General features: G+C 56.5%; 1 protein-coding gene across 1 annotated transcript in view; it reads right to left on the bottom strand.

Moving 5' to 3' along the window:
- Positions 1–22,414, bottom strand: part of E2F2 (E2F transcription factor 2) — a 25,098-nt gene extending 2,684 nt beyond the window's left edge. The window contains exons 1-6 of the mRNA XM_024204797.3: positions 21,706–22,414; positions 6,907–7,012; positions 6,031–6,250; positions 4,615–4,773; positions 3,565–3,679; positions 440–596 (exon numbers count right to left, since the gene is read on the bottom strand). Coding sequence (XP_024060565.1) covers positions 440–596; positions 3,565–3,679; positions 4,615–4,773; positions 6,031–6,250; positions 6,907–7,012; positions 21,706–21,990 — 1,042 coding nt within the window. The 5' untranslated portion in view covers positions 21,991–22,414. The remainder of the gene's footprint in view (positions 1–439; positions 597–3,564; positions 3,680–4,614; positions 4,774–6,030; positions 6,251–6,906; positions 7,013–21,705) is intronic.
- Between the last annotated feature and the right edge of the window lie 2,747 nt (positions 22,415–25,161).

The following is a 25,161-nucleotide window of genomic DNA, read 5'->3' as shown; positions in this document are numbered from 1 at the left end:
CAATGCCCCTCCACCCCAACCCACAGCCCCCCATTATACCAGTCCTGGGAGCCTCACCCCACCCACAGCTCTGCCAATGCCCCTTCACCCCAACCCGCAGCCCCCCTGCTATTCTAGCCCTGAGCCCCCAGCCAGACCCCGCCCTGCTTTGCCAATGCCCCTCACTCCCAGTCTGTGCAACTGGCAAAGGGCGGGCCAGGGTTCCAGGAAGCCAGACGGGAAGCAGGGCCTTGCCAAAGGCCGCTTGGCAATGAGCAGACCTGGCGGCTTGGAGGGGTGGATCTTGGCGCAGAGCCCGAGGCCGGGGCGGGTACGGCAGCCACCTGGGCGAGAGCTCAGGGGCCGCCACGAAAGAGAAAGTTAAACCCGCCAGCATCAGACTGGGGGGAGGAGAGGCCGGGCCTGGGCAGAGATCCCTGCAGCCCCAGCCGGGCGTTACCTTTCCCTGGGGAGGGGTCGGTGCCATCGCTGCTGTCCTGGAGGGAGGGGGTGGGGAAGCTGCTCTCCTTGCCAGGGCTGAACTCCAGGATCTCCTCGGGGCACAGGTACACCTCGATGGGGCCGTTGGTGCTCTTCAGGTGGAGCTGCACGTTCTCCTGCCCGGAGAGGGGAGGGGTCAGCGGGATCCATCACACAGGGGGTCCCCTCTCCCACCCCTCCCTGCACCGAGCCGTCAGCTTGGACAGCAGAAGGGGCTTCCCAGGGTGACTCAGCAGGGCCTTGCCCTCCAGGGCGGGTGGAGGAGAAGCAAAGACAAGTGCATGGGAAACCGAGCTCCCAGGCCCGTCCCGTGAGCCCTAAAGTCACCTCAGGATGGGATGCAGAGAGACACCTTAAATGACTGCTTCTTGGAGCAGCTAGTCCTGGAACCCCCCAGAGGAGAAGCAGTTCTCGATTTAGTCCTAAGTGGAGCCCAGGATCATGTCCAAGAGGTGACTATAGCTGGACCGGTTGTTAATAGTGACCATCATAGAATTAAATTTAACATCCCTGTGGCGGGGAAAACACCACAGCAGCCCAACACGGTAGCATTTAATTTCAGAAAGGGGGACTACAGAAAAACGAGGAGGTTAGTTAAACAAATTAAAAGGGACAGCGCCAAAAGTGAAATCCCTGCAAGCTGCATGGAAACTTTTAAAAGACACCATAATAGAGGCTCAACTTAAATGTATCCCCCCAAATTAAAAAACATCGTAAGAGAACCACAAAAGAGCCACCGTGGCTAAACAACAAAGTAAAAGACACTGTGAGAGGGAAAAAGGCCTCCTTTCAAAAGTGGAAGTTAAATCCTAGTGAGGAAAATAGAAAGGAGCATAAACTCAGGCAAATGAAGTGTAAAAATTCAATTAGGAAGGCCAAAAAAGAATTTGAAGAACAGCTAGCCAAAGACTCAAAGTAATAGCAAATTTTTTTTTTAAATAATTCAGAAGCAGGAAGCCTGCTAAACAACAAGTGGGGCCACTGGACGATCAAGATGCTAAAGGAGAATTCAAGGACAATCAAGCCATTGCGGAGAAACTAAATGAATTCTTTGAATCGGTCTTCACGGCTGAGGAGGTGAGGGAGATTCCCAAACCTGAGCCATTCTTTTTAGGTGACAAATCTAAGGAACTGTCCCAGATTGGAGGTGTCATTAGATGAGGTTTTGGAACAAATTGATAAACTAAACACTAATAGGTCACCAAGACCAGATGGTATTCACCCAGGCCAGTAAGCCTGACTTCAGTACCGGGCAAACTGGTTGAAACTATAGTAAAGAACAAAATTGTCAGACACATAGATGAATATAATTTGTTGGGGAAGAGTCAACGTGGCTTTTGTAAAGGGAAATCATGCCTCACCAATCTACTAGAATTCTAGAGGAGGTCAGGTCAACAAGCATGTGGACAAGGGGGATCCAGTGGATATAGTGTATTTAGATTTTCAGAAAGTCTTTGACAAGGTCCCTCACCAAAGGCTCTTAAGCAAAGTACGCTGTCATGGGATAAGAGGGAAGGTCCTCTCATGGATTGGTAACTGGTTAAAAGATAGGAAACAAAGGGTAGGAATAAATGGTCAGTTTTCAAAATGGAGAGAGGTAAATAGTGGTGTCCCCCAGGGGTCTGTACTGAGACCAGTCCTATTCAACATACAGTATTCATAAATGATCTGGAAAAAGGGGTAAACAGTGAGGTGGCAAAATTTGCACTTGATACAAAACTACTCAAGATAGTTAAGTCCCAGGCAGACTGTGAAGAGCTACAAAAGGATCTCTCAAAACTGGGTGACTGGGCAACAAAATGGCAAATGAAATTCAGAGTTGATAAATGCAAAGTATTGCACACTGGAAACATAATCCCAACTATACATGTAAAATGATGGGGTCTGAATTAGCTGTTACCACTCAAGAGAGAGATCTTGGAGTCATTGTGGATAGTTCTCTGAAACCATCCACTCAATGTGCAGCGGCATCAAAAAAGCGAACAGAATGTTGGGAATCATTAAGAAAGGGATAGATAATAGGACAGAAAATATCATATTGCCTCTATATAAATCCCTGGTACGCCCACAGCTTGAATACTGCGTACAGATGTGGTCGCCCCATCTCAAAAAAGATATATTGGAATTGGAAAAGGTTCAGAAAAGGGCAACAAAAAGGATTAGGGGTATGGAACGGCTGCCATATGAGGAGAGATTAATAAGACCGGGACTTTTCAGCTTGGAAAAGAGATGACTAAGGGGGGATATGACAGAGGTCTATAAAATCATGACTGGTGTGGAGAAAGTAAATAAGGAAGTGTCATTTACTCCTCCTCATAGCACAAGAACTCTGGGTCACCAAATAAAATTAACAGGCAGCAGGTTTAAAACAAACAAAAGGAAGTATTTCTTCACACAATACACAGTCAACCTGTGGAACTCCTTGCCAGAGGATGTTGTGAAGGCCAAGACTATAACAGGGTTCAAAAAAGAACTAGATAAGTTCATGGAGGGTAGGTCTATCAATGGCTATTAGCCAGGATGGGCAGGGATGGTGTCCCTAGCCTCTGTTTGCCAGAAGCTGGGAGTGGGCGACAGGGGATGGATCACTTGATGATTCCCTGGTCTGTTCATTCCCTCTGGGGCACCTGGCACTGGCCACTGTCGGAAGACAGGATACTGGGTTAGATGGACCTTCGGTCTGACCCAGTCTGGCCGTTCTTATGTTCTCCCTGCCAAGCAGCCACTTCTAGCCCCTCTGGGCACCTATGTTAAGGGGCAGCTGAGCCAAGGCTGGCTCCTCAGGTGGTCCCCCTAGCCCCACGGGACATGCTTAGAATTCAGTGGTCCTGGGGCTAAGGCACCAGGGTGAGACTCAGGAGATCTGGGGTCAACTCCCAGACACGGATTTCCTGTGCGATCTTGGGGAAGTTGCTGTATCTCACTGGGCCTCAGTTTTCCCAGCTGTAAAATGGGGATAGTTGCCCTTCCTATCTAGGCTCCTCTAATCTCACACAACGGGGTATGGAGCTCCGCTGGGGTCTCCGCTGCGGGCCAGGAGGGTGGGTTTTCCCTGCACGCAGAGCCCTCCTCCGGTGCACTCACCTCATTGAAGTCCGGCACCTCCAGCTTGGTTTCCGGGGGGGCCTTGACCGCTATCACCGTCTGCTCCTGGAAGTTGCTGATGGCGCGGATGTCCTGGTAGGTGACATATGCTAACGTGGGGGTGGAATTAAGGAAATACCGACCACAGACAATCTTCTCAGCCCACAAATGACAACAGTCGATTCTCTGCAGACCTCATGTGCCGGACCCTCCCCAGCTCCCAGCTCCCCCCAAAACTAGGCGGGTTCCCACCCCAACCCATGAAGGCATCCTCCTTGCCAAGCACAGATTAGAAACCTCTTCTTCCATCTGGAGAGGGACACAGGACTACATACCTCCCCCGCACGATGAGGCCTTGACCACCACGCTCACCACTTCCACTCCCCCCAGGGCAGGCAGCAAGGCATTGTGGCGTATGGAGCTGAACGCCCCTGCCCAAGTCCACAGGCTGGTGCCAGGCCATCATACCATGGCTCCAAGAATGCCGCTGGCTCCATGTTTGTTACTGAGCCAACCCCAGAGTCCTGGGCCTGTGAGGATTGGCATGCGGCCACCTCCATGTCTGCTCCGTCCCCCCAGGGGCAGCACAGCTGGGAAAGGCCCTGGATAAGACAGCTGCTGGAGGTAAAGCTTTCTTGGCTGCAGAACCCAAGCCGTGGGGCTCGCTGGCAGAGGAGAGGAGACGGAATCCAAGCCAAACTGTGCTCAGACAGGAAGGCAAGGCCCACTGGGAGCAGGCGCTTTCCCCAGACCGCTCTGAAACAGAGCCCACATGCTGACCTGTCAAAACTCAGCCCCTACTTGGGGGGGAGTGGGACAGATGACATGGACGGTGGCTTTATCAACAATGAAGCAGGAGTTCAGCCCAAATCTCTCCCCCAGGTTGGGCTGCTCCTCGGCTCCTCCTCCAGGCTGCTCAGCCCTCACCCTAGATCCTCCCTCAGACCCAATATCCCTCTGAAGGTCATTTTCAGACTGGGTTGGCTCATGATGCAGAGACACCCCGCAACCCCCTTCCTCCGTAACCCTTTGCCTCCCCGTGAAGGATATCTCTGGTTAGTCTCGTCCTCTGTCAGGTGCTTCAGCTGGAGGGTGCAGTCCTGGATGCGCTCATCCAACGTTCTCTCGGTCTTGGCCAGCTCTGCCAGTTCTTGGCGCAGGGACTGCTGCTTCACCGTCACAGAGGTATCCTCGAAAATTCCTGTGCCCCTGGGAAGACAAGCAGAGCCGGCCACTGAGGATCAGTGGAAAGCAGCGCACTGGGGGTAGGGCGACAGCATCACCCGCCTCAGCAGGGACAGCACAAGGTCTCCCGCGAGGGAGCATGTCGCTGTCACAAGACGCGCAGCTCCGAGCGCTCTGCGAAGCAGCATCGTAAATCCTTGCCGCTAAACGGCTCTGTGAAAGGCAACAAGCAGGGCTAGAGATCGGCCTGAAAGCAGAGCCCCCCGAGCCAGGAATTTAGAACCGTTCAAAGACAGAGCCACGCTGGGGGGAGCTTGGGCCCGTCTCTGCAAACTGGATTCGGTGACAGCTGCTTCCAACTATGTTCATTCCATCGTAAAATAACCTGGCACATGTGCCCCACTCGCTGCCAGCAAGGCTGGGAACATAGGAATCTCCATTGGAGGAGATCCCGTACTCCTGCCAGCTCACCGCACGTCTCTGACAACAGCCAGCAGCTGACGCAGCAGAGCGCGGTGCAAGAATCCTACGGTGGACAATTACAGAGTGGCCTGCCACAGGGGAAGTGTCTCCTAACCCCAGGCCGCCAGTGCTTTGCTCGTGCCCTGAAGCATCAGGGTTTGTAACAGCCGGTGGCCTTGGATCCTGATTTTGAATCCTGCTGAGCTATTGACCTCAGTGTGATCTTGTGGTGGGGAGTTCCACAGGTTACCGTATGGATCATGTAAAAGTATTCCCTGTATTCTCCTTTGTGGTAGTGTGGGGGGGGGGGCAAGTGGGGAGAGAACAAGACCATTGTGCTTAAGGTGTGATAAGAGTCCAAACTCTGCTCTGTCCTGCCGCCTGATCCAGGCTGGCGTGGGAGCAGGGCTGACAAGCTATTTCAGGACTGTTCAGCCAGACAGCTCAAATGGGGTCGTGTCCCATCATTGGAAGAGCTACGTTCTGGTCTCGCCTACGGTGCTGGGTTTAAACTCAGTTCTCATGGAGGCCCTTCCCATCCAGACTCCCGGGCCAAACCGTGTTAGAAACCAGCCGAGTTGGGACCGTGTTTGACCCTGGATCTTAACTCATACTCCTTCCTGCGCTGGCTTGGGGACAAAGACCCAGATCCCTGCAAGCCCCCCGGCCAGACGCAGGGAAGGTCACTCCACCCACAGACAAGACTTTCACTTGAACAAACAAGGCCCTTTAGAGCTGACGGTCCCAGCATAGCCGGTACCAGCCCCAGAGCCCTGCTGGGAACCCGGATCTCTGCCCCCTCCGCACAAAGCCTCTTACATCCACTGGATGTTGTTCTTAGATTTCTTCCGGATGAGCTGAATCCCCTCCAGCACGTTGGTGATGTCGTAGATCCGGCGCTTCTGCACCTCCAGCACTTCGGCCGCCCGGTTCAGGTCCAGCACCCCGTCCTCCGACTCGCTCAGCAGGTGGATGAACTTCTTGGTCAGCAGTCCCAGGGAGGTGTCGTACCGCGTCTTCTCCCCGGGCGACTTGGGGGCTGTCGTGGGCGGGGAAAGAGGAGACGGGTCAGGTGGGCTGAGCCGGGGAGAGGAGCTGAGAAAAGTCACAATGCCGCCCAGAGAACGGGCCAGGCTGATTCAAGATTCAACAGCTGCTGGCTAGAGGCACGCAGGGCCCCACCCACGGGGGCTGCCGTGAGTGCAGCCTGCAATGGGTTTCAACAGCCTAGCGCAGAGGGCGGCTGGGTCCCTCCCCTTTAGCTCAAGCTGCGGAGGCTCATGCTTTCAGTGCCGACGGGCCCGGGTTCAAACCCCACGGCAGGTCCAAGCAGGGTCAGTTACAGGTGCTCCTGTATTTATGGCAGCACTAAGCCGGGTGGGGGTATACTGGAAGCAGATGCTCATGGATGCCTGTTCGCTCCAAGCCTGTCCTTCCCCACAGGAGGACGGCACGGACTGTTCCTAACTACAACACACACTCGGCTGCCTGAAGGCCACATGGCAGCCTCACCCCTACAGGGCTGGCTTCCCCCATCCCTGTGTGGAATATCCCAGTGTCAATACACGGCACTTTCCTGGTGAGAAACATCTCCAGGACCCAGCTGCTTCGGACAGTGGGGCAATGCAGGCCCTTTGCATGGGAGCCCCCCACCCAGGCATACATCTCACATCCCGCCAGCTCAGCACCACTTACTTTTGGGGCTGGGGATTCGAGTGACCGTCCTGCCCTTCCCCTTGGGTGTCCGGAATTCTGGGATGCCCGGCTGGCCGGTCCCTTCCAGATCCAGCTTCCTTTTGGCCTGATGGGCAGGAGAGAGAATTCCAGTTAGTTCAAGAGACGGACCACCAACAGTAGCACCCACGACCCCATTTTGCCCTCTGGAGGCCCACACAGCATCCACGACCAAGGCCCACCGTCGTCTCATCTATCACCCTTTGATCACACTGGTCCCTTCTGGCCTCGGAATCGAGGACTGTAAGCTCTCTGGGGCAAGGAGCCTTTGTACAGCGCCTAGCGCAACGAGGCCCTGATCTTGGCTGACGCTATTATAAAGCAAATAAATGAAATCGTAACCAGAGCTCGGGCCCGGTCTACAGCAGGGGTTTGCCGCAGCTGCAGCCCGGGGTGCCCAGTGCTCGTGTCGGCCTCTAGCGTATGGAGCCTGGCTCCAAACAGGTGGAAACTGCACCTGTGCAAATCACAGCTTGGAGCAGGGCTGTCCTGGGAACACCAGGGGATTGTATCAGCGCAGCGGCACCAGGGGGGCTCAAATCCCCAGGGAGCGGTTACCCCACCGGGTCAGATCCCTGCAGCTCCCTTCCCCCTCCCACCAGGAACTCCATCACGGCCCAGCCTCTCTGCGGAGCAACAGGGGCCCGATCCTGCCAGGTCCTTGGCACCGGCGGCCGGGATATGGAGAGCTGGAGCTGCCTTTGAGGCCAGATCGGTAGGGATGTTAAGCCAGCTGCCAGTACGGAAGCCTGGAGGGGCACATGTACCTTGGAAGGAGACGGCCCAGCCTTGCTTCTCCCCCACCCCCAGAGGGGGGGCTGATTAGAACAGACGCTTTCAACACAACAGGATCCAGCCCCAGGTTGGGATAGTCCCAGGAATAGGCGTCCAGATTGTCTTTTAATGCTTTCTGGCAACGCCAGCCCAGCCCCCCCCCGGGCACCCTGCTTAACCCAACACATGCAGTAAGCAGCCTCCAGCCATGCTGAGCCAGCCACAACCCCCACCGCCCCCCATGAACCAGGAGCTCATCCCCAGGCTCAGAGCTGGGCCAAGCCTGGCGCTGTTTGGGGCCCTGGTACAAACCCAGCACACGCAGCCCTCTGGGAGTGGCCGCAGGGAGTTACCATGGACGGCTGCTCCGCGGCCTATGGGGCATTCGCTGCTGGGTCAGTCCCACACACTGAAGCCCGGGCGTCCATGTCACTGAGCCTCCATCAGGATTGGGCCCCGCTGCTGGCAGACGCAGAGAACGGACGGGCCCGGTCTCTAGCTCTGAAGCCCCAGGGCAGGGCCGAGGGGCCGCGTGCACTGATCTGAGCCCGGCGGCTGCTCCGTGCCCAGAGGCCTTTCCCTGGCGCCGAGCGCGCTACCAGAGAGCCCAGCCACAGGAAAGCGCTTGCGTGAGACGTGTCCGGTTACAACAGCGGATTCTGGGAACCGGCTGCAGCTCAGCCCCGGGTGGGGGCATCGCCCTGTCCCACGAGGAGCTTGGGGGCCCACCCTGAACCCTTCCAATTGCACAACAGAAGGGGCGAGCGACCCCCGGTGGGTTGGGAAGGGGAAGCAGCACGTGGCAAGGCCGGGCGGCCGGCTCCCAGCAGCTGCCAGATCGCTTCCTGCCCACTTCCTGAGCGGCACTGGAGGCTGGCTCGGGCGCTGCCTGCCATTCCCACAAGTGCTTCCCTTTTGGCACCGGCTCCTCCAGGCCGGGTGGCAGACCCTTGGAGCCGTATTGCCGGGCACCGCGCCAAACCAGAAAGAAGGAAGATGGGGAAAGCTCCCTCACCCTGATGCCCAGAGAGCAGCTGGCACAGTCCGCACCCAGGGAAGGCCGGGCTAGCAGTTGCCAGGATACGGACACCATGCAATCAAGGCAGCAGGTAGTGTTAGTGGGCAGGGCTCCCGCGCTGCCAGCTGGCGAGGGGACCGGACGCTGTGATCCGCCATCCACACCTTCATCCCGGGTCCCTGCGAGGATGCTACAACACACCCAGCGCGCTGAAGCTAGAGGTCGACAGGAGCACGTCATACTAGCCCTCCAGCGACTCCACCAGCTCCCCATTCATTGCCAGGAGCCTGGTCCTCAGAGACAGCCTCACCATCCGTGAGCCCCCGACCTAGCCAGGGGCAACCCAACCGGGAGAGCCCCGCTGTGCCTCTTGGGCCTTGGGGGAGGGCCACTTCCAGCCCCACGCTGTGAAACGCCTTGCCTGAGATCACACCAACGCTGCTCAGTCATATCTGGAACCACACACCAGCTCCGCTCCCACCAGGAACGGCCACAGAGGGGTGTAAGAAGCAAGAGACAGACAACACGGGATAGTTCAGTGGTTTGAGCATTGGCCTGCTAAACCCAGGGTTGCGAGTTCAATCCTTGAGGAGGCCACTTAGGGATCTGGGGCAAAAAAAAATAGTTGGGGATTGGTCCTGCTTTGAGCAGGGGGTTGGACTAGATGACCTCCTGAGGCCCCTTCCAACCCTGAGATTCTATGATAACACCCTACCCCATCATCCCCCCTCTCCATCTCTTAGCGATCACACACACCTGCAATAGGTGAAATCCCGGCTTTGAGCAAAGCTCTGCTGGGTTCCTTATCCTCTAGGAGCTATTTGTTCCCAGAGCAGCATCTTCCATACACGGTGCGTCTTTTCCCCTCCCCCAAAACTCTACAGAGAGAAACAACTAGAGATGGACCAAGCGAGGGCTCTTTGGGTCTGGATCGTGACTAGCCTTAGGCTCCGGGGTAGGTGTCGAAGTTGGGCTTGGGTTGGACCGTGCTGACATCAGCCGTCAGCGAAATGTCCCCGCCTCATCTGAGCCGACACACAAGGCTCCGTTCAAGTTTTGCATCAGTAACGAAAATATCCAGTGGCAAGTTCTGATCAGCGTTTCCGGCTACCAATTCCCTGAAGGTTCAGCCCAGCTCAGATAGATGCCGAGGGAGAGGGAAGCGAAGCCGCGCCGGAGAGAGATTTGTCGAGACAAGATCTGAGAGGGGACGGCGGGGAGGCTGCTCCAGAGAGCAGGAGCTGCAGAGGAGAAGGCTCTTGAACCAGCCGGGGCAAGACAGCGTGACGGGTTCATGAAGGAGGCTGGCGCCAGCCAAGGGGAGGAAACCGAGATGAGTAGAGAGAGGAACGGCACACGAAGTCTGCTGGATCGAGCCCACACTGGGGAAGGTCCCAGTCCCCAAACACAGCAATTGAGCGGTTAACAGAACCATACCACAGGAGCGTTGGAGCAGCCGATCAGAAAGCCAGGGGAAGAGGGATTCCCCCAGAATCAGAGCAAGCTGGCAGCAATCCTCACCCGGTGGATGCCCATCCCCTCTTTTCTGCACGAGCGGCTCTCAGGCCAGTCTGTTCTACCTCTGTCCCTTTACAGCTTTTCATGCCTCTAGTATCTGAGCGCCTTCTAGTCATGCATTAAGCAACATAACATCAGTCACGGGCGGTTCACCCCCTCCCTGGGGAGAATTGCACGTGGAGCGTTCTTGCCGGGCTGTCTTTTTTTGGGGCAGGACGGGGGGCGGGGGAAGCAGTTCTACGTCCATGCGGCTCTGCCATTATATCAGAGAAGGCAGATGATAGAAATGGGTCCAGCCCTCGGCGTGGTGGTCTGGGACGGCCCTTCGTTCCTGTAGGGCGATGCTTCCGCAGTCTCACCCTGACCCCCACAGTCGAGCTCTACCCACAGAAGCCCCTGGCAGCCGAATGGTTAAACCCAAGCACATGGGAAACACCTGCCAAAGTAATAATACCACAAGCACATCTGCTGCGCCAGGCTGCCCCCCATTTAGGCCCGGAAACCAGAGACAGCGGTGGGGGAGGGGGGGGGGAATCTTCTTGGTTTCTCCCCCTCCTCTCTGCCCACAGGGCATCTGTTGGCAACAAATTAATTAGCGAGGGCCAGCAACAGGTGGCTGTGACAGTGCATGGCTGGCGTGGCCAGGCAGGGAGCGGCTCGGCAGCCGGCAGGGCCAGCCCCCTGTGCAGATGCACCAGGTGTCGGGAAGGAGGATTTTGGGAGCCGGTCTGGTGCTTACTTTTCACTAACAGCAGCGCCTGGGGAGGGGGCCACAGTCCCCTTCGCGTCTCCCCCGCCCAAAGATGCCTCCTTAAAGTCCGTCACCACCGCAGAGCTACCAATGCACTGGTGGCATCATGGCCCCCTGTGATAGGCCACGGGCCACGCCCTCCCCCAGCGCCCTCCTCTGGACGTTCGGCTGCACGGTGCAGAAGAGGCTTGGGAGTTCAGGATGCTTGAACTCTCAAGATCAAGAAAGGGCTAAATTCTCTCCCTCCCTGTCAAGACACTCTTCCCCTGCGCTAAGGATACCGGCTGGGATGCTGCCTCGCCCCTACCCCCAAGAAAGGGAGCTCTGGGACCAGCCTGGATGACTGGGAAGGGGAGAGCACAGGGTACATTCAGATGGTAACCCCCAGCTCGTATCTTGCACGGCTCATCAACAGATCTCAAAGCACTTTACAAAGGAGGGCAGTATCACTAGCACCATTTTACAGATGGGGGAACTGAGGCACGGAGCAGGGGAAAAGTGACTTGCCCAAGGTCACCCCGCAGGCCAGTGGCAGAGCTGGAAATAGTCCCAAGGACTCTCAAATCCCAGTTCGGGGTCCTAGCCGCACTGCAAAGAGGCTCCCAGCTGAGATGTGATGGGAGAAGGAGCTCAGAATCCGCTTCTGCTCCCCGAGGCACTGTCCTGGCACCCCTTTGCCTTGGGCCAGGCCCGTTCCTGGCTGCGTACCTGCATCCTCCCGCAACTAGAGTCCCCGTGAAGCGACTGCAGAAGGCAGACGCGACTCAGCGCTACAGCGGACCAATGGAGCTCCCGAGAACGGAGGAGATCAGTCGTGCCCCATCCAGGGCACGCGGACGAACGAATCCCGCTGGCGATACACCAGCGCTGCACCCTGGCCTCTAGAAAGATCTTGCAGGATTGGGGACTGGTTAAGATGTGGAACGGAGACACCCCAGGGCAATCTCGCTGCTGCCGAGGTGGTATCAGAGATGCAGTAGGGGGCGCTGTCCCCATGGCAGTATTGTGCCTACCCAATGCCGTTGGGGGGCGCTGTGCTGGTGGAAGGGGGCCCACCCTTTGGCTGAGGCACTGGGTACCAGCAAAGATCCTTTGGCCAGGGGCCCTGCCCAAATCCACACTCCGGGAACGATGTTCCCCCTCCTTAGCCCCACTCCCTGCATTCTGCTGCCTGACCAGCCCTGTTACACACCTGTCACAGTCCACCCCAGAAGTGGCTGCATTTCAGCGCTGGGTGAAGCCCTCCCCAGTAGACACCGCAACGCATAGAGCATCTGGGGGTCCGCCAGGTCCGAGGGTGCAATTGAACTGGGAGAGAAGAGCTGGGCTGGGAGCTATCGCCCAGCTCCTGAAAGGCTTCGAAAGGCAGGCGCTCCAGTCCAGGAAGAACAGGAGCAAATAGATGCTTTCTCTGCTAGTGAGCAAGCGCCCAGGTCCCTGGGTCAAGTGTGCACCCCACCCCAGCCTGCCGGGCTGAGAGCGAGCATGCGGGGAGCGCTGCTTCTTTCCGAATGGCAGGGAAGGGGACAGAGAGGAGGCGGATTTGCAGTCCCTGCTGTCCCACATTTGGGGGCAGGCGATCGGAGCAGAGTGGGGTTTACAGTGCCTCCCATTCGGCCGGGGGGGGGGGGGGGTCGCACCCTCCCTGCCAACCCTTGTGTTGGGGTCGGAGGGCGACAGTCATCGCCTGCCTTCCCCAGGCCGAGCGTGTGGTAACTGAGGGATGCTTGAGAAGCCCCGGGGTTGTGGAGATGGCGGGAAAGGACAAAGGGAAGCCCAGGGCAGATCTCCTGCCAGCTACTGGCCCGGCCCGGAGCTGGCACGGTCTCCCCTCCCCAGCAGGGGCTGGATTAGCCACACAACAGCTGGCCAGCCCCTGCTCATACTCCTACACAGCCACAGCGCAGAGGGTGGGGAGCAGCTAGGCTGGGGCTCCGGGGTGGGGGCAGCAGCAGCAGGGTGAACGCTGGAAGAGTCAAAAAGAGAAAATCCCCAAGAGCCCCATTGTGCCCCGGACTCCAGCCCCCGTCTGCCCCGGACACTGCTTCTGCTCAGCAGCCTGGCTTCCAGGCCACAGGAATTTGGGAGAAGAGGGATAGAGAGGATGCCTGGGGAAACTTCCTCAACCCGCCCCTGTATTTCTGCTGAGGGGCATTTAATAATTATAATACCCGGCTCTTCTCTAGATCGCCAAGTGCTTTACTGAAGGAGGGCAGCGTCACTCTCCCCCATTTTACAGATGGGGAAACCGAGGCACCGGTTGATGATGTGACTTGCCCAAGGTTACCCAGCAGGCCAGTGGCAGAGCTGGGGAAAGAAGCCAGGTCCCATGAATCCCAGTCTAGTGCTCTAGGCACTAGGCCACACTGCTCTGAAGAGAAACCAGCGTAGGAAGCCTGCATCCTCCAACTCCTCTCAACCTGGCTGCTCCTTGCCAGCTTCATGGGGGGCGGGGGCATGAGTACAAGCCGCAGAGCCCCACGCAGCTGAGGGAGGGGAACGGCACACCCTGGCAGGAAGCGGCTAGAAGGCTGCAAGGATGGGATGCAGGTGGATGGGAGCCTGCCCCACCTAGGCCCAGAAGCAAGAGGAGGGTCGGAGACGGGGAAACACCTATAAAGGCAGCTTCTGCACCCACTGCAGCCCCGGCGCCTTTGCCCTTTATTTCCGGGGGCGCCTCGTCTCAGCAGCACGGGGCTGGGCTCGCCAGGCCCGGCTGGGCAGCTCCGAGGCCTGCCCTCACCCCACACCCTCCACCGCAGGGCGTGGGAACCCTGCCTCTGGGTTATCACAGCGTCCCACAGCTCGCAGCTCCAGAGCGCACACCCTCTACGTGCACACCGGGGAGGGAAAGCTGGCAGCGAGCCTGTGCATAAAGGGGAAGACCGACTCGCCTCTTCCAATCCCCCCCCTCCTCGCTTCCTGGAAATCCAGGGAGGGTTCCCCCTGCATGCTGCAGCCTTCCACCCCCTCGCCCCCACCAATCCTGGGGGGTTCAGCAGAGGCATTCACCAGAAAAAGCCATCTTCAGTGGCCTTGCTCAGCTCTCTCCTCCAGGGGAAAAGCAGCAGCAGCCCCTGGGCGAATGATGGAGGCGAGAGAGAGAGAGAGAGCGGCAATGAAATGAAAGACAAGCCAAATACACCTGCGCCCGAGGTAAGATGCGAGTTCAGACCCTCCCTGCCCAGGGAGCAAGGGCTAGAAGGGACGAAACCAGCCCACTCGGGAGGGGCCGTCCGAACCGCCAGAGCAGGACAGACAGCAGCAGCACTGCCAGGCTCGCAGGGCATGTCGGGGCATCCAGCTGCGACCCAAGAGGAAGGATCGTGGTAGCAGCAGGGCGACAATAACTGAGTGCTGGCGAAAGGCCCCAGTTGGACAGCCCTGGAGGCTGAGGTCCCGTCTGTGGACAGACGGGTGCAGCTAGGCTCACAAGGTGCTGGGGTTTGCTGCCCGGTCTCTGTTTGGCCTGGGCTATGCAGTTTGTTGGCCCCTCCGAGAGGCTGGGCGCAGCAGGGCTCTGCCCAGACAAGGCAGGCTCTGCCCATTGTGGGTGGGGCCCAGCTGATGCTCTGGGTGTTGATCAGCTCGGATGCTGGCCAGACCGGTACCGTGAACCTCCCTCCGCGCTGGGAGCAGATCCATGACTGGTGTCTTTGGCCCACAGAAGAGTTTCCTCCCGGACTCCACTCCTGGGGCAGCAATTGACCAGCAGTCAGCTGCATGCAAGAGTGACTCGAACTCGCTGCTCCGTCCTGGCACCGATCCGGCCTTCGTCTCTCTGCTCCAGCAGGGTAGGGAAGGGGGTTTAGGGTGCAGCGGAAGCTTGCCCAGAATTCTAGCCGAGGACCGCATCTGCGGCAGCCCCCGGTAAAGAGGATCAGCCGAGAAATCTGGGCTAGCACAACATGGTAGGGATTTCCCCTTCCCCGAGACATACACCCCCCACCCCCCTGTGCTCATTCACCACAACTCTCCAGCAATCACACACACTCCTTGGGCCCCGCCCGTGAGTCACAGAGACATTCTGGAAGAGAAGCCAGAGCCTTTCCTGGAGCAGCGCCCGGGCGCCACTCACCCCCAGCCATGTTTAAAGTCCTCAGAGCAAAACCAGCTTTATGCTCCCCGCCCCATCAAGGGGCAAAGCTTGGCTCAAGCCCAAGGGATGGAGCCCCAGTGGCCAGGGCTTAAAATTCTCCCTCCATGCAACAAGGGGGGGGGGGGGGGAATTCCCAGCTGAACATTCAAACCCCTGCCCCAAGGACACCCCCAACCCCATTGCACAGTCAGAAGCCCAGTTCCGTGCCCCGCCGCGGCAAGAAGAGGGGTCATCCCTCCCCCAATCAAATTAGCTGAACATGATAGAAAAGCCCCATTAGGACACAGGCCAACAAGTCTGAAGCCATGTTAGCCGGCCGTGGCCCGGCCCAGCCCAGCCAGCGAACACTGATGCCAACCCCTCCCTTAAAGAGCATGGGGCAGTGAGAGACTATGACCCACCTAACCCTAACCACAGCACAAGGCTGCAGTGTCCTGGGCTGGGGAGACCCTGGTGTTTAGAGCCTTCCCTGGCATCCATCAGCATCAGCCCCAGGACCCAGACAGTGCTACGCGAGATTAAAGGAGGCCCAGGCAGAGGGGTCTTTAGCAGGTGCCCCTAAGCCCAGGGAGGCTGGAAGGGAGGGAACCGAGCCCTGTGCTGGCTTTACCCTTTATATAAGCTCAGTTTAGGCAAAGCCAGGGCCTTTCCCTCCTGACCTTTGATCTTGACTTTGCAAAGAGAGGATTTGCAAAGCTAGATCAGACCACGGCTCTTCTGGTCTGGTCTCGAGTCCACCAGTGACAGATCCCACAGAGCAGGACAGGACTGCCCCCTCCTCCCCCCATGCCTGTTTGTGTCTTGCTGGATATTGAGTGGGGAGGAGGTATACCTTCCTGAGCCCTCCAGCCATCAATTTACACCTTGAAGCATGAGACTGCATTATCCTTCTCTTGTGGCCTGCACAGCTGTAGGATTCCTGCCTATCGGACTTGCCGACCACCCTAAAAATCCTGCTGCAAAACTTGATTTCAAGGCCTCCTCCTGAAGCAGTGAGTTCCACAGGTCGGCCGCGTGTAGTATCGCCTTGTATCTCAGGTGACATACAAGTGTGAGAGACACTGGCCCGTCAGCACCCATCCTGCAGGGCTGTACCAACCTACCCAGAGTCCCCGATGGGACCCTAATGGGTTCAGCCATGGAAGTAAAGCCAATGGGGAAAGAACCTCCTTCCCCCACCGCCCCCAATTCAGCTAATGGAGTCATGGCCATATCACCACACGCTGGCCAAGCAATACACACACGGGCCATACCCAGCAGCCTGGCAAACAGAGGCAGCTCTTTGCGATGCACCGAGCTCAGCAAAGCTAGCGAAGCTGGAGACGTGACTGCAGCACACACAAGAGGCTCTCCATCTCCCCACACGACAGCCCGTCTCCAACACCGGGAGGATCTCAAAGCACGTTATGAACTTTACAGAATTAAGCATTTTAAAGATGGGAAAACCGAGGACTAGCTAAAAGCGTTTTGCCCTAGGTCGCAAAGTCAGGAACAGTACCCAGGCATCCCTAGACCACCTGTGATTAATTTACAAGCCTTCCACATTGCCCCTTAGAAGCCCCCTCTGTTGCAAGACCCAGGAAGCAACCAGACCAGCACTTCAAATAGGTAGCTGAATACCGATGCCCACACTACCTGCCTCATAAGTGCCACACCTGTAAATACCTAACAGGTCATGTTCCAAATCCTTGGCCAATTGGAGAAAGCACCAAGGAAAATCCATAGGGCTGTGCTCCTACCCACTGCCCCGCACACTCATCACGCTAATTGCCCTTTGTACAAAGAACAAAGCTGGTCAGCGTTTCAAGTTCAAATCCAAACAGCTTCTCCTGTGGACTCTGCACTCCCAGGCTTCTGAGCAGCCTGGGACGAGCCACTAGATTCGGGGAGCCACACAGAAGAGTCGAGACAAGAATTTTAATAGGTAGAAGGGACGCGACAGTGGAATTCCTTTGAGGTCAATGCTTCCAAACCTACCAGAATCCCATTATGCTCCCACACAGGTCTGGAAGGACATGTGAAACAAGGATGATGGGCAAAAAAAAAAAAAAAAAAAAAAAAAAAAAAAAAAAAAGCCATGAAACAAACATGCAGAGAGGCCCAGATGCATTTGTTTAAAGAATACATCCTGACCTGCTTCAAGAGTCTTTGTGCTGAACAGGAATCAAACTTAGAAAGGTTCCCGAGAGAGCACTACCCAGCCAGTTTGTCCATTACATGCAACTGATCCTAAAAATCTCCGAATCTGCCTGCCTGCCTCCATCTTGGAGTTCAAAGGCAGATTGTTGCAAGAGGAGTCATACACCACATGCTCTCATCAAACTCCTGTAAGGAAGGGAGGTGCTACACATGGGTGACGGAGGCAGAGCGAGACTAAGGCAGGGGTGGGCAAACTTTGTGGCCCGAGGGCCACATCGGGGTTGCGCAACTGTATGGAGGGTTGGGTAGGGAAGGCTGTGCCTTCCCAAACAGCCTGGCCCCCGCCCCCTATCCACCCCCTCCCACTTCCCGCCCCCCTCAGAACTCCCAACCCATCCAACCGCCCCCTCCTCCCTGACTGCCCCCCAGAACCCCCTGCTCCCTTACCCAACCCCCCTGGTCCCCATCCCCTTACCAGCAGCAGGAGCTCGCAGCCGCGACACCCGTCCAGAGCCAGCTGCGCTCCCCACGCTGCCCAGAGGGAGCGGCGGGCCAGAGCACGGCCTGCGTGGCTACGGGGGTAGGGACCGGGGACTAGGCTCCCCGGCCAGGCAGGACGATCCTGTGGGCCGGATATGGCCCGCGGGCCGTAGTTTGCCCACATCTGGACTAAAGGAATGTCTACACTTCGAGCTGGGGGTGAGATTCCCAGCCCAAGGAAGAATACCTGTGCTAGCTCTGATCAAGCTGGTGTACTAAAAATGTAGTGTAGCAGCCGGAAGGGCCGGCGGCTCGGAGTATGCGCCTAGCATCTTGGACAGGATCACACGCTGGGCAGCTCGCTGCTTGCACTGCTGCAGCTACGCGGTTTGTAGCGCACGGGCTCCATCAGGGTTAGCGTGAGCAGGTCCTCCTTGAGCTGGGAACCACCCCATACCTTGAGTGACATGCCCAGAGCGACACCGGGAACCAGGGCCAAGTCAGAGATTGACCCAAAGTCTCCGAACTTGCCAGCTAGCATCATACCCACTGGACTAGCCCTCCTTCTCTTGCTGTTGAGCTGCCACCAAGAGACAAAATCCAAGGGCTGGCTGCCCTGCTCGGCACCGTGAGGTTTGGCCGGAAACATGAGCAGCTTGCCCGTGGGAGACCCATGCAGGATTTCCCCCAGGGACTGGAGCAAGGTAGAGGGGACTAGAGCCTGGTCTTGCGAAAGGGGACGTTTTAGCAAGGACTCCGTCAGCAGCACCCATGTGACAGCAGGATGGCGCCCACGGAAATTGACATGGCAGCAAGGAACGAGAAGGCAGGCGGGAGGATTCGGCAGGGATTGGCCAGGCAGCCTGATGCCCCAGAGGCAAATGCCCCTTTTGGAGACGCTCATGGGTCAGTGTGAGGGAGAAAGCCCATCAAGGCCTTTTTTCCTCCTCCTGCTTCTACAGCCAGGAGACACCCCCTTCCCCAGGCCAGATGGCTGCACTGCAAGGCCGTGACCCCAAGGAAGGGGGGAGTTAAAGCATGGAAAAAAAAGCAGAGGGGGGGGGGAAGCAAGAGACCTTTGGGAACAGTGGGGTCCCACCGAGGGGGGGGAATAAATGCACAAGGGATGCAGAGCATCAAACCCTCCTGTTCTGCTTAGATTTCCACGCAGAATGTCCACCCACCAGTTCATTGCCTAGTATTTCTCCTCTAAAATAGAGGTATTAACCATTAGAAGGCCAGCACCTTCCACAGTGCCAGAAAAAAGGACTCCTTAGGAGGCTGTCTACAGGGCAGGGGGTGGGGAGAGGGCATAACAGCTGATTTAGGGCTTTAGCAGTAACAGTCTTACTTAGACCATTCCAGGGCCCAATCTCTCTCTTTCATAGCACCGTGACCTCACTGCAAGGAAGCTATGGCTGATTAGCCAGGGGTGTCATGTGATGTTTCGATGGGCTCCAAGCATGCTTTGATTAACAAGAGGCAGTGTAGTCCAGTGGTCAGAGCAGCCAGTCAGCCTTTAGGGGTCACTTCCCACCTCTGCCACCGACTGACAACATGGCCTAGGCCAAGTCACTTACCCTCTCCGTACCCCGGCTCCTGCCCATCTGTCACAGAGGGACAACAGCCCAGGGCTTACATGACTATTGTGGGTCTTCATCAGTGGGAGTTGGTAAAGAGCTTTAAAATCCTCAGGGGAAGTGGGGGGGCGGGGGTGTTCTGGAAGGAAAATTTGTTCTTTAGGCCACTGTCATGCACGCGGTTCGGTGCGGGTAGACCCTGCACCTGCATGGAGCCCTGTTGACCCACACATAGGTTGCAGGATCAGGACCTTAGCGGGTGGCTGTAAAACCACCTCTGCGAAGGCTACGCTCTGCCTTCAGCCCGGGGAAGGGTTTTAGCAGCCTGGGTCTCTCTCGCTGCACACAACAGCCCTCGAAGCTACACGAGGCATTGGGGGAGACATTTCACATCCCGCTCTGTGGTTGAATATAAACGCAGCCAGACACAGGCAGCGAAGACGACGAGACAGGTGGCACTGGAGCCCGCTGGGGCCTGCAGGCACGGGGGCTGTGGGGGCTGTGCAGAGAATGGGTCCTGAGCCAGATCAGCGTCCACTGCCCGAGCAGAGCAGGAACGTTATGGATCAAGTGGAGAAAGGGAAACCAAGAGACACGCTCGCGGGCTGCCTTCAGAGAGGAACGTGGCAGAGCCCGCACCTGTCAGGAGGCATCAGCAGCCGCAGGGCAGCCCGGACAGGCAGTGAGAGAGGGAATCGCTCCCAGGCCTGCCTCAGAAGCAGCAGTTACACGCCAGCCCTCTCTGCCAATTAGCACGGCTGGCAAAGACACTCGGCAGGGGCCTACAGAAGGGGAGGCAAAGCTGGTTAAAACTGCCTGCCCTACCCAGCGTCTGAGCTCTGCTTTCACAGAGCCGGAGCCTGGGGAGCACGGAGGAAGTGAACGATAAACCAGCAGGGCCAGGATACCACAGCCACTCAATGCCCTTGACTCTTCCCAGGTCAGCCAGGGCCAAAGACACTCAGCGCCTCTAGGATCTGGCCCTGAGCAGTGGCAGCTCGTCCTCCAGAGCTTTCCCTACGCTTGGTTTACAGTGCAATCCACGCATCCCTGTGATGGCAGGGCTGTCATATATAGCTTCACTCATCACAGGGGGCACAAGCACTTTAAATTCCCACAGGCCGTACCGCATCAGACCAGTGGTCCATAGTCCAATATCCTGACTCTGACAGAAGCCAATATCACATGCTTCAAAAAAGCAAACTGTAACCCCTTTCCTCCACCACATCCCCCCATCATGGAGAAGTAAGACGAGTCTCTAGGCCTTATTTATACATCTCCATGTGACTCATGGAGGCAATGTGATCAAGTGAGGACTTGAATCAGGACTCCTGGGTTCTATTCCCATCTTTGCTGACTGTGCAACTTCAGACAAGGCATATCACCTCTCTGTGCCTCAGTTTCTCTCTGTGAAATGGGTATAATAATATTTCTCTCTCACACACACACACACACACACTCTTACAAAGCGCTTTAAGATCTATAGGTGAAGAACACTAGTTACTAAGGTTGGATTTGCCCTTTAGACAGATTTTGACCCTAGCACAGCAGTGCGGTAGCAGGGCATCAGCAAACTCAGTTGTTCCTCCCTCCACATGTCTTTCTTGTCCAGTTACTGTCCAAATCCTTACAGTCCCTCTCCTGCAGATTTCCTAAGCTGTCATATTCCTAAGCTGCTATTAATACGGAATCCCATTCAAATTCAGTCTCCCCACACACACACACACAAAAAAGAAAGTTACACCCCACTACTGACTTCACCCCCACTACAATCCTAGGCTCGGATCTTGTCTCCACAGAGTCCTGTTCAACTCAGTGGAGTTCTGTACAGGGCCCAACGGCCGAGCAAGGGCCCTGCCCTGAAGCGAGCTCACCTCCACTGAAGTCAGTGGAAAGACACTCACTGATTTTGGGTCAGAGCCTAGGGAACAGATGGCAAAAGGCACTGTGCAGGAAGCCGTGTGATGTAGGATTCATCTCCTTAATGCAAGAGATTTTCTATGGCCTCGGCTCTCAGGGCTGCAGTTTCTGATGGGCAGTAACAGCTATTTGCAAGAACAGAAAAGAGGAAGAGGACAGTAGCTTTTTGTGGGGGTAAACTGGAGTCGAAGGGAAGTTGAGAAACGCATGAACCACTGTGCTGGGACTTATGGTCTAGGACCAAGCCATTAACATTTTGCATATTAAAGACACCCCAATCCTCAATACACTAGCTAGTGTTTGGCTTTAATAATGTCCCCCATCACCGTGGCATCAGAGCACCTTGCCAGGATGATATTATTGAATCCCACATTCAGACTCTGCTACACCCAAGTGACACCCGACCCAACACCCAGCAGGTTTGGAAAGGGCAGACAGACAGGGGGAAAGCACAAGGGCGCACAGGGGTCAGACACTTTACCGGCAGCCTTCCCGCAGAGGCAGATCGGATGGTTTTGATTTCAGGTCCATGCGGGGTAGCGTAGAGACAGCTGCCCCTGGATGCGGGGGCGGCAGCCACACTCTGGGGGTACAGCTGCGTGAAATAGCTGGCCGGGATGGAGTGCATCTGAGGGCTGCTGAGGCTGGAAGTCACCAAGTCTGCAGAGCTCATCACAGGCATGACTTTCTTCTGCGGCTGGGGGGGGCAGGCAATGGCGCAGCCCCCCCTTTCCGGGGCTGAAGACACTCCCTTGACTCTCAGCATTGTTCAGCCATTTAAAACAGGGCGTAGCATGCAGGATCAGTGAATGGCCCCCAGTTTCCAGTCTGAGGCTGTCTTGGGGGGGGGAATCAAGCCGGATTTTTTGCTAGACTGCATTGGGGGAGGAAATCACGGAACCAGCCCCACTCGAGCCCCCTCCTTTCTTCGTGGAAGTTCCTGTCGCTGACCGGCCAGAATTTGCAGCTGGCTGTTTTGATCCCGACACACGCAATTCAAAGTTACTAGTTGTCTCAAGGGGACCGGGGCTTTGCAGCGCCCAAACGCCCGTTCACTGCCCCCCAAGCCTCAGCCTGCAGGGGATTGCAGGGGCTGGTGACGCTCAGCTCCCCGAGTGGGCATCGACTCCCACCCAAGCGTGGTGCATGTTAAAAAGTGAATAATAAAATCACCCCCCCTAAATCGCTGCTTTGGCTGCGCCTTCTCCCGAGGCCCCCAGCGCGGGGGGGTGGAGCAGCATCAAGCCAGGGGGAGCTGCGCCCCCAGCCCGGGCCCTGGATCCGGCCGAGGCCCCGCCACGGTCTCGCGTGGAGCGGCTCCCCCTTGCAAAGCCGGGGGCTGCCTCCCGGCGGGGCTGCAGCGAGCCGGGGCCGGGATGGGGCCGGATGGGAGCGGGGGCGATGGCTGCGGAGCGGCCCCGGTTCTTTCTCTTTCCCTTTCTCCCGCGGCTCCGCTCGCTCCTCGGGGTTTTTTTTTTTTTTTTTTTTAAGCGCCAAACGACGTGCCGCGAAATTCGGATCTCCCGCGGAAAAGGCCGCGCTCTGATTGGTCGCTGCAACGCGGGCCGGGGCCCCGCCCACCGGATTCGATACAGTCGGCGAGGAAAGAGGCGGGGCGGGCGGCTCTTAAAGGGGCCGCGCACAGGGCGCGCCTTTCTCCCGGGGGCTGGCTCCTCCTCGGGCTCTCCCCCTCCCGACGCGCCGAGTGGGCGTGGCAGTGGCGGGAAGGGGCGTGTCCATGCAAACAGAGAACTAGGGACCGTCTGCAGCCATCACTCCCCCTCTCTCCCCGAGTTAAAGTGACCTGGGCTGGGACCAGCTGTCAGACCTGTGGCTAGGGGGGAGCCTATCAGGGGGGGCGCTGATGCAAAGGCTGCTCCGCCCATGCACCCCGCTGGGACGTGCTGTTGTTGCAAACAAAGCCCTGAGGCAGTCAGCCAGAGAAAGCAACGGGTAGCCGGGTTTCATAATGGCGGGGCAGCGTGGCCAACAGGACTGGGTTCCCACAGGCAAATGCAGGGGGGCTGGAACAATGGGTATAGTGGGGGAGCTGAGAGCCATTGAACCAAACTGTAAACCCTGGATAGGATGGAAACCACGTCAGGCCGGGGGGTGCAGCACCCTTAGTTCCAGCCCCTATGGGCAAATGTGGCCTTTCGAGACTCTTTGGGGTAGGGATTGTCTCGCTTGTACAGCACCTAACACGATGGCACCCAATCCTGATTGTGGTCTCAGGAAACTATTGCAATGCAAATCGACAGGGGCCGCTCTAGTTATAGGCAAGCTATGTAGCTGCCTAGGTTGGCCGATTACTGGGCAGATGCCTAGGGCACCCAGACCAAATGTTGAGTGGCAGTGCAACCCCCTGCACCAGGTCCCAATGCCACTGCCTCAAATTTGGCCCAGCCACCCCTTTGTCGTGACGGAGGGGCAGTCGGGCCAAATCTGAGCGAGTTGGAGGCAGCCCACTGAAGAGTTGCCTAGATCAGCAGAGTGTGTTGAGAAGCCTCTGCAAATAGAAACTAATAATCAGTTGCATGCCATGGTGAGCTCATATGTCTCAAGAACATAAAGCAGAAACCCTGGAGAGCAGATTAATGTGGCCTTATGTGGTAAGGAAGGCAACTGGGTTTGACCCGAACACCTATTCATTGTTATTCTGGGATGAACAGTTTATGCTGCACAGCCCTAGCCGTCCCTTGGGTAGGGCAAATCGGGGCAACCGCTCCAGGCCCCACACTTTGGGGGGCCCCGTGGGCCAGTGCAATTGGCCAGCGCAGTCAGTCCCGGAAGAGACGAATCCGTCACTTCCGCCCCGGGCCCCGCACCCCCCTAGAGACGGCCCTGGTTGTGGGCTAGTTTAAATTAGTGGGTCTCGATCTTTTCCATACTGGGCCATAAGTGCTGGAACTTGGGATGCTGGAATTGGCTCTCAACACCCCCACTATACAAATTGTTCCAGGCCCCCTGCACTGGGCTCCCCTTTTCTGCACCAGGACACCCACGCACACACAATCCTCTCCCATTTAGCCTCTTTGTTCTGTGCTTGTACAGCTCCTAGTACAATGGGGTGCTGATCCAATATAAACAGAAATAGCCAAGACAACCCTCGCATTTAGCAATATACGTAGAGTGGAGTGGTCTCCAACTTCTGACACCTGTTCCTGACCCCTGGGTTGAGAAGCCCTGGCTTAGGTACTAGGTCTCCTATGCTGTCTGGCTAATGCACTCCTCCATGCAGACACAAGTCACATGGATCTTTTAATTTTTGCTGGAAACAACATAGGAATAAAATATTCTATCCCCCCACAGGAGATGGTTCCTAATTACTTGTGGGTGCCCAAGTGAGCAGGCTAGGAATTGTCCCTGGTCATTAGTGATGTAAGTGATGCTTTGGTCCCTATCTTTCCCATTCGCTGTTTTCGGTCTGATTGATTGTTTCTTCGGGGAGTCTTTGTTATTTAAGGTGTCAGAGTAGCAGCCGTGTTAGTCTGTATCCTCAAAAAGAACAGGAGTACTTGTGCACCTTAGAGACTAACAAATTTAATTGAGCATACGCTTTCGTGGGCTACAGCCCACTTCATCAGATGCATAGAATGTAACATATAGTAAGGAGATATATATACATAGAACATGAAAAGGTGGGAGTTGCCCTACCAACTCTAAGAGGCTAATTAATTAAGATGAGCTATTATCAGCAGGAGAAAAAAACTTTTGTAGTGATAATCAAGATGGCCCATTTCCAACAGTTTGACAAGATGATGTGAGGAATGGCTGAGCCATTACACACATTGAATGTATTTCCCCATGATAAGTATCCTCCCACCTTTTCATGTTCTCTGTATGTGTATATCTCCTTACTATATGTTTCATTCTATGCATCCGATGAAGTGGGCTGTAGCCCACGAAAGCTTATGCTCAAATAAATGTGTTAGTC

The sequence above is a fragment of the Terrapene carolina genome, unplaced genomic scaffold (assembly GCF_002925995.2).
Source record: "Terrapene carolina triunguis isolate 2854851 unplaced genomic scaffold, T_m_triunguis-2.0 Scaffold236, whole genome shotgun sequence".
NCBI classification, from domain to species: domain Eukaryota; kingdom Metazoa; phylum Chordata; order Testudines; family Emydidae; genus Terrapene; species Terrapene triunguis.
This window is presented reverse-complemented; position numbering and strand designations above follow the sequence as displayed.